We start from the raw sequence: 10,914 nt of genomic DNA, 5'->3' as shown, positions 1-10,914 counted from the left end.
TTGTTTACGAATCCCACACCTTCATTAATGAAAGCTGAAACTGGGATAATAGTTTTCACCCATTTTAAAATCGAATCCTTCGCTCCCTGCTTAGGTATCTTTGCTATCATTTTGAACCAGTCGGCACCCGAGCAAGATATATCGTGGCCAAAAGGTATCCCCTCATAGCATGCAGCTAAGTTTTAGCTGAGTTTGAGCTTATTGCGTAGGCGTATATTAATTATTTACCTTTTAGTTTTTCTTTCGGCTAAGGTGACTCTAAGATGTCTCTTTACTTGCCCGGTATGGAGTTCTCTCCTGGTGTACCTTCGTTGTTGTAGCTTCGCTCCTTTGCAATGGAAGTATGCCTTTTGAAACCTTTACCTTTGGTTAAGATTTTCGTCGTATTGTTTGTACCTGCATAAATATAATACGTACATATACCACTCCATATTTTTTACCTTTTGGTAATGCGTGTTATAGCATTTTGCTTGCTTTGTTGCACAATACTTATGACATAGTGTGTCCAGTTTGTCGCACAATCAAGTCATCGCTCGGTGCTAAGGTATGATTAACCTTGGTAGAACATTCAACGTCCTACCAGAGTATCCTTTGGCCAGAAGGTACCGTGGTGACGAGGGTCCCTACGTAGGCAATAATTTTCCTGTAACCCTACGCGTTCAGCTCGGAGACTGCTTTACTTCGACAGGGTATCTCTATATGGGATATCTTATTTTTTTTCTTATGCCTCATGAAAGGATCCATCGCCCGGAGGATCCGAGATTGACATATACGCAGTTATGCCTTGCCTCATCGTCACTCCTGACGGTGGGTGTCATTTCTAACCGTTCATTTTTGTCGTCAATTCTGATGGTTGGTGTCAGTTCTAACCCTTTGTTTTTGCATATTTGTTTCATTTCACACGCATTAATAAGCTATATTCTAAATCCAATCTTTATATTGATTGCTACGTATATAAGCATACCTTACAATTGTATTACCTTCACCATGTATTTGTTGTTTTTAATTGATGTTGTAGAGGCGCGATGATTGATGCATGTTTGCCCACTTTTGCTTTTGAAAGCTGGTTCTTGCAGCTTTTCAAAGAAAAAGTATTTGCATTTATGAAGCCTTCGTCCATGTAATTTGAGGTTTTCTCCTCGTCTTTGTCAGCTACATGTTCGTCTTGGGTGCCACAGGGTACTTTGCTTGTAGTGAGATGCCCCTCGTAGGCTTCGTTATGGTTGTTGTGAGTTTCTCTTATAGGCGTCGCTCCTGCATAGAAATACAAATTCCTTTGGCACCTTGTTTATTCTAAGGGTACCCTACCCTCTAGGATTGAATTGTTTCTTCTTCTTAGTATTGAAGAATTTCTTCTTACAATGAACTGCTCCTTGCATTAGTCTTTGGCACTTCGTATGTTCCTCAGGTTGGAGAGTTGGGGTATACATATGTATACAAGCTTCATTCTTTGTTGCATTTGAATTGTGCACTTGTGGGTATACAAATGTATATAGGCTTCGTGCATTTCTAGACTGGGAGCATGGCACTCGTTGGTTGACAGGTTACGTCTGCTTATGCGTCGTCGTGTGACTCCTCGTAACTGAGTATAGTTTGTAGCCTCGTTGAGTATGCATACACCTTCGCACACGGGCTTTGTTGACTTGTACATTCGTAGCTTTGGATTGAATAACCCATTATTTGTAGTGGTGAGTCTGCCTTTAACAGGCTTCGCTCACATGTATGTCTGACGGTGGTGAGTCTGCCTTTAAGGGGCTTCGCTCCCATGCATACCTTCGGATTCATACTTAAGTTGTAAACTACAATCATCGTTGATGTCTTGGCTCCAATTATTATGACCTCCACCTTCGTTTGTAGGTCTGGTTTGTGGGGATTGACCTTCGTTGAAAATGTTGATGCTACATACCTTCCTTTGCCCCTCGAAATTCGTGAAGCGATAAGATTAAGAACTTTAGATGAATCAAGCTTTGTCCTTCCATGCGAGTTGTATTTTGAAACTTCGTCCTTAATTGCTCACACTTAGATACGTACGATCCAAGGACAGTCTTTGATGACCTTCCATTTTTGTAGTTGTTATTCGCTGGAGCTATCACCCTCCGGAGCGTTGTTAGTGCTTGTATCCTTAGGCGAGGGGGCTACGGGAACCTTGAAGTCTTCGTTCTTCACTTCGTTGGTATAATCCCTTCTTCTTTTACTTTCATGTTGCTGTTTGGAGACTCTTTCTTCGTTCAGCCTTACCTCCACTAGATTGTATAGCCTTTCATCCTGTTGATCTCTCTTGATTTACATATGAATATACTCGATCCAAAGATAAGCTTCTCTTCCCCCCTGGATTCTCGTACTTAGATATGTACGAGTCAAGGACACTCTTCGTAATTGTCTTTGGCTGTTAAGAGTGTGTATGAATATACACGAGCCAAAGATAAGCTCCATATTTGCCCCTGTATACTCGTACTTAGACATGTACGAGACAAGGGAAGCCTTCGTAATTTTCTTTGGCTGTTGAGAACGTGTATGGACACGTTCGAGCTAAAGATAACCTTCGCATTTTTCCTTGGATTTGCGTACTTATATACGTATGAGTCAAGGACACTCTTCGTAATTGTATTTGGATGTTAAGAATGTGTATGAATATACACGAGCCAAAGATAATCTCCATCTTTGACTCTGTATACTCGTACTTAGACATGTACGAGCCAAGGGCAGCCTTCGTAATTGTCTTTGGCTGTTGAGAATGTATATGGATACATTCGAAATAAAGATAAGCTTTGTATTTGCCCTTGGATGCTCGTACTTAGATATGAGTCTTCGTAATATTCTTTGGCTGTTGAGAATGTATATAAATACATTCGAGCCAAAGATAAGCTCCATCTTTTCCCCTGGATGCTCGTACTTAGGTACGTATGATCCAGGGAGCAGTATTCGTTTTTTTCTTTGGCTATTGAGAATGTATATGAATACACTCGAGCCAAAGATAGGCTTCGTGTTTTCCCTTGGCTGCTCGTACTTAGATATGTACGAGCCAAAGGCTGTCTTCTTGATTGTCTCTGGCTGTTGAGAATGTATATAAATACATTCGATCCAAAGCTAAGCTCTATCTTTTCCCCTGGATGCTCGTATTTAGGTACGTATGATGCAAGGAGCAGTCTTCGTTTTTGTCTTTGGCTGTTGAGAATGTATATGAATACACTCGAGCCAAAGATAAGCTTCGTATTTGCCCTTGGCTGCTCGTACTTAGATATGTACGATCCAAAGGCAGTGTTCGTAATTGTCTTTGGCTGTTGAGAATGTATATAAATACATTCGAGTCAAAGATAAGCTCCATCTTTTCTCCTGGATGCCCGTACTTAGGTACGTATGATCCAAGGAGCAGCCTTCGTTTTTGTCTTTGGCTGTTGATAATGTATATGGATATACTCAAGCCAAAGATAAGCTTCGTTTTTTTCCCTGGCTTCGTTTACTTAGATACGTACGATCCAAGGACAACCTTCATTTCTCTCTTTGGTTGTTGAGAATGTAGATGAATATACTCGATCCAAAGGTAGGCTCCATATTTTCCCCTGGATGCTCGTACTTAGATACGTACGATCCAAGGACAGCCTTTGTTTCTGTCTTTGGTTGTTGAAAATGTATATGAATACACTTGATCCAAAGATAAGCTCCATATTAACCCCTAGATGCTCGTACTTAGATACGTACGATCCAAGGACAACCTTCATTGTAATCTTTAGCTGTTGAGAACAACCAAAGATAAGCTCCCTTTTTGTCCCTGTATGTTCGTACTTAGATATGTACGATCCAAGAACAGTCTTCGTAATTTTCTTTGGCTATTGAGAATGTATATAAATACATTCGAGTCAAAGATAAGATCCGTTTTTTCCCCTGTGACTACTAATTTTCCTATAGTCTACGTAATATGAACATCTCAGAGAATCAAATACTAAGTAGTATGGATACCTTAGTTGAGCTGATATTGTTGGGAAAATAAAAGGTATGTTCCAAAAAAGATCTACTCAGAAGATCATGTACTAAGTAAGTAAAGATACATCGCAAGAGAAGATGCTAAGAAAACAAAGGTATCTCTGTAATACAGAGGCGAGTAAGCAAATAAGTTAAATAAAGAGATATCTCAGATGAACAGATAGCTCAGAAAACAGAGATAACTCAGTAAGTAAATATTTAAGTGAGAAGATAATGTAAGTGCAACTAAGTTAATAAATCACACAAGGGATTATGTGGTTCGGTTAATCTTAACCTACGTCCACGGGTAAAGATGATAAGTTTATTATTGATCTTGTTACATTCGGGTGGAAGAACTTCATTGAAGAAAGTATGAAGCTCTAGTAAATAAGAGAGAAAGTAGAGAGATGAGTCTTTTCTCTAATCCTAGCTCACCCAAAATTCCCCCTTCTCTTGAGATGATGATGGGTATTTATAGCTCCACGTGCATCATGGATATCTTTGGTGTCTTATGTTCCATCGAGATTTGATGGTCATTGGTCTGTCTAGTACCTTCATTAGACGTCCACCATTTCCAATAAGACGATGCCACCTTAGCTTCCCACACGTTCCATCGTGAAGTGTGAAACCTCCGTAGAAGTTGTACATTCGTTGGCCGTGTACCTTCGTCATTCATAGGATGCCATGTACTCTGAGCCCGCGTGGTTGACGACTGCGCTTTCGTACTAAAAGTTGTGCAGACTGCTCAGCTACCTCTGACAGACAGACACACCCATGTGCCTATGCTACAACCTATTGCTTAATAACTAAGCAATCTTGGTAATGATTTGGTGTACTCCGTTGTAGCATACTTTGATACTCCAACCTTTAACATAGCGCCACACGTAGATAGAGATAACATCATAACTTAGCATCCTAAGGAGAGATGTAGTGTGCGTTGTTGTAACATAATAAGTTACTCCACCTTTAATTTTGTGCCACGTGGCACAACAGATTTTTAGTATTCATAGGAGGACAGGATAATCCAGAGGTTGACTACTCATGGTAACTTCACCCCTCAATCATTCCAGAAGATGTTATAAGAACGACACGACGAATCATCTCTTTCTAGGGAGCATCAGTTTCCATGGAAACAATTCCGGTCAGTGAAAAGAGTTGCTCCAAAAATAAAATATTTTATGTGGCATGTCATTCACAATGGGATTGTAGTATCTCAGCGAATTAGAAGATATGTTGATGGAGTTTCCACAACCTGCAACACCTGCAATACAGAAGAAGAATCTGTAAACCATTTATTACTTCATTGTAATTTTGCACATGCAATTTGGTTTGCGTCACCTTTTGGGCTTAGACTTCAAGGTAACCAGCAAATGATTATCTTGTACTTTTTTTTTTGCTCGATAATAATATTTTCATTGATTAGCAAAAATGTTCCAAAATAGGTTTACAAAAAGAAAGCCCAATAAGGGTTGTAAAAAGTTACAAGCAAAAATCCCTGGAGCTTACATTATCACAAAACAACTATCTAAATCTATAATATATTTGTTGGTCATTTCCAACGGAGATAGGAAAGATGGTCTGTGAATGTAAATGATGTGTTCACCTCTTTGAAGATCAGCTCCCTTTTTTGCCAAAGAATCAGCTGAGAAATTCCTTTCCCTATAACTGTGAATGAACCTCTAGTTTCTGACACTTTAACATATTTTCCTCCACCTTGAAATAGCAAACCAAGAAATTTTATGGGATTTAAAAGCGTCAATTACTAATTGAGAATCTATTCTGAAAATTAGTTGGAAAAAGCCATTCTCAATAGCCCATTCCCCTGCACATAAAACGGCCATGACTTCTGCATAATAGTTAGTAGCCACTCCTAATCCACCTTCCATAGCTATCACATAATCTCCATTGTTATTTCTTCCAATAAAACCAAAACCAGCAGTACCTGGATTTCCTTTTGATTCCCCAACACAACACAAGAGTAAGTAGTTCATTTCTGGTAAGGTGAAAAAGATTTCCTGGATTCTTGAAATTTTTACTTTTCTGCATTTAAAACCAATTTTTTTTTTAACACCTGTAGATCATATGATGAGTTCCACATTGGAGCTGACATTCTCACTTCACTTTCTATAATGAACTTCATGATCTTTGTCTTAAGAGTGTTAGCATGAGATTTTTCATTATCATACACACATCTATTTCCCAGAAACCATAATTCTTGCATAGTGATAAAAGCTGCAATCTTACATATTTCCTTCACTACAGGACTTTTACCTTTTGCAACTTTTAGAATTTCATCAAAGGATTTGGGGTTAATAAAACTGAAGATATCACCCAACCATTTACATATTATTTCACTAAAGTCACAATGCCTTAGAATATGTTCTATAGATTCTTCATCTTTTCGGCAAAAAGAACATCTGGATGCTAAACTAAATTTTCTTTTTCTCATGTTCTCATCAGTGGGGTAGGCAGATCTGACTATTTCCACACATTACTTGACACACTAGGATGAACAGAAGAGTGCCATACCTGATTAACCCATTTCTATTTATTTCTTTATTAAGCACTCCTCAGCTGAAGCCACTATAACATCCCCAGTAATTGAGTCAGCCCACACTTTTTTATCTTCTTCATTGGTTATTACCGGTAGTTCATTAACATCTATCATGGCAAGACTTTCACTTGGGAGGATCCATTCACCATCCAAAATTATATCAGCTACTTTCATTTTAGGGTATTGTAGGAGGAAAGTGTTCTCTGGATATATTCAATTCAGTGCTTTATCTTTTATCCATATATCTTTTCCTACTAAGATGTTAATACCATTTACAACCAACCATCTTGTGTGTTTATAAACTTCATCTGCTATCCATTTCAACCCAGTCCATATGGATGACTTTTTATAGTATTCAATCCATTCACCTTTTTGGTTTTGGTATTTTGCCTTGAAGAATCTTGCCATGAGCATTGCTTTATTTATTATCTCCAGCCTTCTTAGCCCCAAACCACCTTCATCTATTGGTGAACAAACATAATCCCATTTCACAGTTATCAATTTTCTGGTTGCAGGGTCACCAGTCCAAAGAAAATTTCTTATAATTATTTCACACTCCTTCAGTACTTTTTGTGGCCATTTATAAATAGCCATATTATAGATTGGAATACTACAGAGTACAAATTTTACCAGAATAAGCCTCTCTTGGAATGAAAGTAGTTTCCCTTTCCATCCATCTAGCCTTTCTTGCATCATCTCCGCAAATCCCCATAAATGAATGGTCTTGATTCTTACAGGTATTAGATTGACACCCAAATACTTATCTGGAAAAGCATATAGCACCATATTACATTCTTCTGCAATCAGTAATTTTCTTGATTCACTTGTACCCCCTATGAAGCATTTACTCTTTTCTAAACTGATGATTTGGCCTGAAGCTTCTTTGTAATCTTTGAGGATCTTTAAAAGTTTTTTGACATTTCTCTTGTCACCATTACAAAAGAGGAAAGTGTCATCAACAGAGAAAATGTGAGATGGCTGTACATTTTTTCCTGTCACCAAAGGAAACAATTTTTTCTCTTGAATTCAATTTGACAGGATTCTACTCAGGAGGTCTTCTGCTATTATAAAAAGAAGGGGAGATAATGGATCTCCTTGTCTTAAACCCCTCCCCACATAGAAATATCCTACAGGGCCACCATTTACTAAGACAAAAATTTTGGCTGATTGAAGAATAGTATGCAGCCAAGAAATGCTTTTTTTTTTTTCTGAAAAACCAAATTAAGCTTGTGTAAAAGAAACTCCCAGCTTAAGGAGTCATAAGCTTGTGTAATGTCAAGTTTTGAACCAATATTGCCACCTCTTCTTGTAGTATCAAGTTCATTCACTAACTCAGATGCCAGCACAATTTGGTCTTGTATATTTCTACCCTTGATGAATGCAGCTTGTTGAGGAGAAACTATTTTTTGAATTATTCCCCCTAATCTTGATGTTATGATCTTTATGATAACCTTAAAACTAAAGTTCATCAGACCAATGGGTCTAAACTGGTTTGCTCTCTTGGCATTCTTCACTTTAGGCAGAAGTAAAAGAAAATTGGAATTCAATCCATTTGGGATAAAGCCTCTATTCCAACAAAATTTGGTTGCTTTAGTAAAGTCCTTACCTATGACCTCCCATGTTGTTCTGTAGAACCAACCAACAAAGCCATCAGGGCCTGGAGCACTATCTGGATCAAGATCAGAAACAACTTTTTTCACTTTTTCATCAGTTGGAGTTGCATCTAGCATGAAGTTGTCCTCTTCAGTCACTACTCTTGGAATATCTTGAAAAAAATCTGGTACAGAATTCACTTCATGATGCTTGAATTTTTTTTCAAAATGGGATACCAAAATGTCTGCAATTTCATCTTGATTTGACACTATATTGCCATTTGCATTTTCCAATTCTACTATAGCATTTTGTGTTTGTCTTATTTTGAGATTCACATGAAAAAATCTGGAAATTGATGCTCCTTCTTTTAGCTACTTTACTCTTGATTTTTGTTGAGTAATATGTTTTTGTTGATCAATTAAAACTTCTTGAACTCCTCTAGTTGTCACTAGATTATTTAGAAGGACAATATTCATTGGATTTTTATCAGATGCTAGTGAAGACTGCATAACTGTATCTTCTGCTTGTTTGAATTTTTTTTCCCACATCTCTAAATACATTCTAGTTCCAAAGTTGTATTGCTTTCTTAAGTCTTTCAATATGCTCATCAAGATAAAACCAGGATTACCAACCATTTATTTCTGCCAAGAATCGTTAATGATCTTAATGAAATCAGGATGACTCTTCCAAACTTTTAAAGCTCTGAAATGAACATTTTTTTGTTTTGGAATTTCTGCATTAGCTCCATATAGAACTCCATGATCTGAAATTCCCCTGACACCCACTTTATAACCCCAACTTGGATAAAGTTCAATCCATTTATCATTAAACACAGCTCTGTCCAGATTGCAGATTATTCTTTTACTTCCAACTCTATTATTGCAGATTATTAAACCATAAGTATTCAAACAGTCATTGAATTCCTGTATTGATATTCTTAGAGGTGTTAAACCTCCAACTTTCTCATCCAAGCTTGTAACTGTGTTAAAATCTCCTATCACAAGCCACGGTTTATTTAAAGAATTCAAATTTACCAAATCCTCCCACAGACTTCTTCTATTTACAGTTAATGTTGATGCATGAACTCCAGTAATTAATGAACCACCTACATCCACAGTTATTTCTTGTCTTGTATTTGAGACAATTATTGGTGGACTTATTGAAGCACTCCAAAGAATCCAGATATTCCCTTTATTCTCCTCACTTGAATTGTGAATTATTTAATGCATCCCTTGTAATTTCAATCTCTTCAAAAAAGTAGAAGTAAACCAAACTTTTGGTTCAGCTAAAATAACTAAAGAAGGATAAAAAGAATTAATCATACTCCTGAGTTTATCTTTGGCTTTTAATCTTCTCAGGCCTCTGATATTCCAAAATATAACTCTCATTTAGAATTTTGTGATTGAGAAGTAGAAGGACTTCTCTTTCCTTGATTGTTTTTACTTTCATTTCCACTTAATAATGCAGCTTGTTTTCTGGTAATTCTTGGTGGCTTGCCTGTTTTTTGTTTAGTAGAGTCTGTTTCCCTACTTATCCCTTCACCAGATGTAGTTGGAATTACTTTGGTAATAGGAGGTGCATCATTCTGCTTTGGTATACTTTTTGCTTCATTATTTTCAGAGCTTTTCTGTATTGCAGAGTTATCTTCTTGTATAATAGTTTCTAAAGTTCTGACTGAAGGAGTAGAAAAAACTTCTGGATTAGTTGTAGGAGGTTGCAGATTAATCACATTGTTTGCAGGAGGAGCACTGGATACCATTGTAATTATTTTATAAACTGACAGACTAGGAAAATATTTATAAGAAGTTAAGGAAGCACTATATTCTTCATTGTTTTCCTGTAATACACGAAATCTCCCTGAAGAGGAATTTTGCTGGTGCTGAATTGGTGGTATTATGGCATCTATAGTTTCATTATCACTTAATAAAGATTCATCAATATGATCAATTATGTGCTCAATATCAGTATCTTTAGAAGGAAAACAGATATCAAAACCTTTTGTTGCAGAAGTATTCTTAGCCCTCCATTGTTTCTTTGGAATCTCAGCTGGAGCCTCTTGAGTTGTTTCTTTAGTATGCACTTCATTTCTTTTTACTCTGCATTCTACTACTAAATGACCTATAATCTTGCAATGAAAGCAAAATTTTGGTCGTTTGGAAATCTGAATAGGTTGTTCAGATTTACCATATTTTGATTCAATATTCACTTTGCTAGGTATGAACTTAGCTAAATCAACTTCTACCAACACACTAGCATAGTACCCAATTTCTCGTTTTAAAGTTGTTTCATTAACCTTCATTGCTCTGCCAATTTTATTTCCCAAATGTAAGATAATACTTTCCTCCAATATTCGATGCTTAAACCAGGGAAAGTTACCCAAACGAAAGTTGTGGAAGTTTTTTGATTTTCTAGGTTAAAATTCGGCTCCCATGCTATGAGTTTCAATGTTTATGATTCAACCATCCAAAGTCCCCTCCAAATGAAGTTTTCGTCATCTTCATTATCAAGCTTAATTATAAAAAATACTTTTCCCAGAGGAATCAATTATACTGAACCTTTCAAAACCCATTGTTTCTTCAAAATTGCTGAAGCTGTCTCAATTTTTAGTTTGACAAAATCCAGTCTACCTATTAGACTGAATCACCATTCACTTAAACTATCATCAATAACATCATCATAGATGAATAGAGATGGAGTATCCATTATGGATTCTGAATTAGTAGCAGAATTAAAGTTCCCAGATGAATCAAAATTTTCTAGGTTAGAACAAGAAACATTTCGATCTGACATAGAATTTAGTAATTACG

General features: G+C 36.9%; 1 protein-coding gene across 1 annotated transcript; it reads right to left on the bottom strand.

Annotated features, from left to right (window-relative positions):
- Positions 1–6,727: 6,727 nt before the first annotated feature.
- On the bottom strand, positions 6,728–8,244 carry LOC113333618. Its single transcript, XM_026580043.1, has 2 exons — positions 7,732–8,244; positions 6,728–7,492 (listed from the first exon to the last, which is right to left on the bottom strand). Exons 1-2 carry the CDS (start codon positions 8,242–8,244, stop codon positions 6,728–6,730), a joined length of 1,278 nt encoding a protein of 425 aa, XP_026435828.1.
- Between the last annotated feature and the right edge of the window lie 2,670 nt (positions 8,245–10,914).

The sequence above is a fragment of the Papaver somniferum genome, unplaced genomic scaffold (assembly GCF_003573695.1).
Source record: "Papaver somniferum cultivar HN1 unplaced genomic scaffold, ASM357369v1 unplaced-scaffold_133, whole genome shotgun sequence".
NCBI classification, from domain to species: domain Eukaryota; kingdom Viridiplantae; phylum Streptophyta; class Magnoliopsida; order Ranunculales; family Papaveraceae; genus Papaver; species Papaver somniferum.
Note: the sequence above shows the minus strand (reverse complement) of the source record. Positions and strands in the feature narration are given on the sequence as shown.

What these genes read in the sequence shown, in the direction of transcription:
- LOC113333618 (XM_026580043.1), bottom strand. Translation starts at nt 8,244, where the DNA reads ATGCTAGATGCAACTCCAACTGATGAAAAAGTGAAAAAAGTTGTTTCT. An exon ending in TTTTACACAAGCTTAATTTG is followed by an intron (nt 7,493 to 7,731) that starts GTTTTTCAGAAA and finishes AAAAATGTACAG; the next exon opens with CCATCTCACATTTTCTCTGT.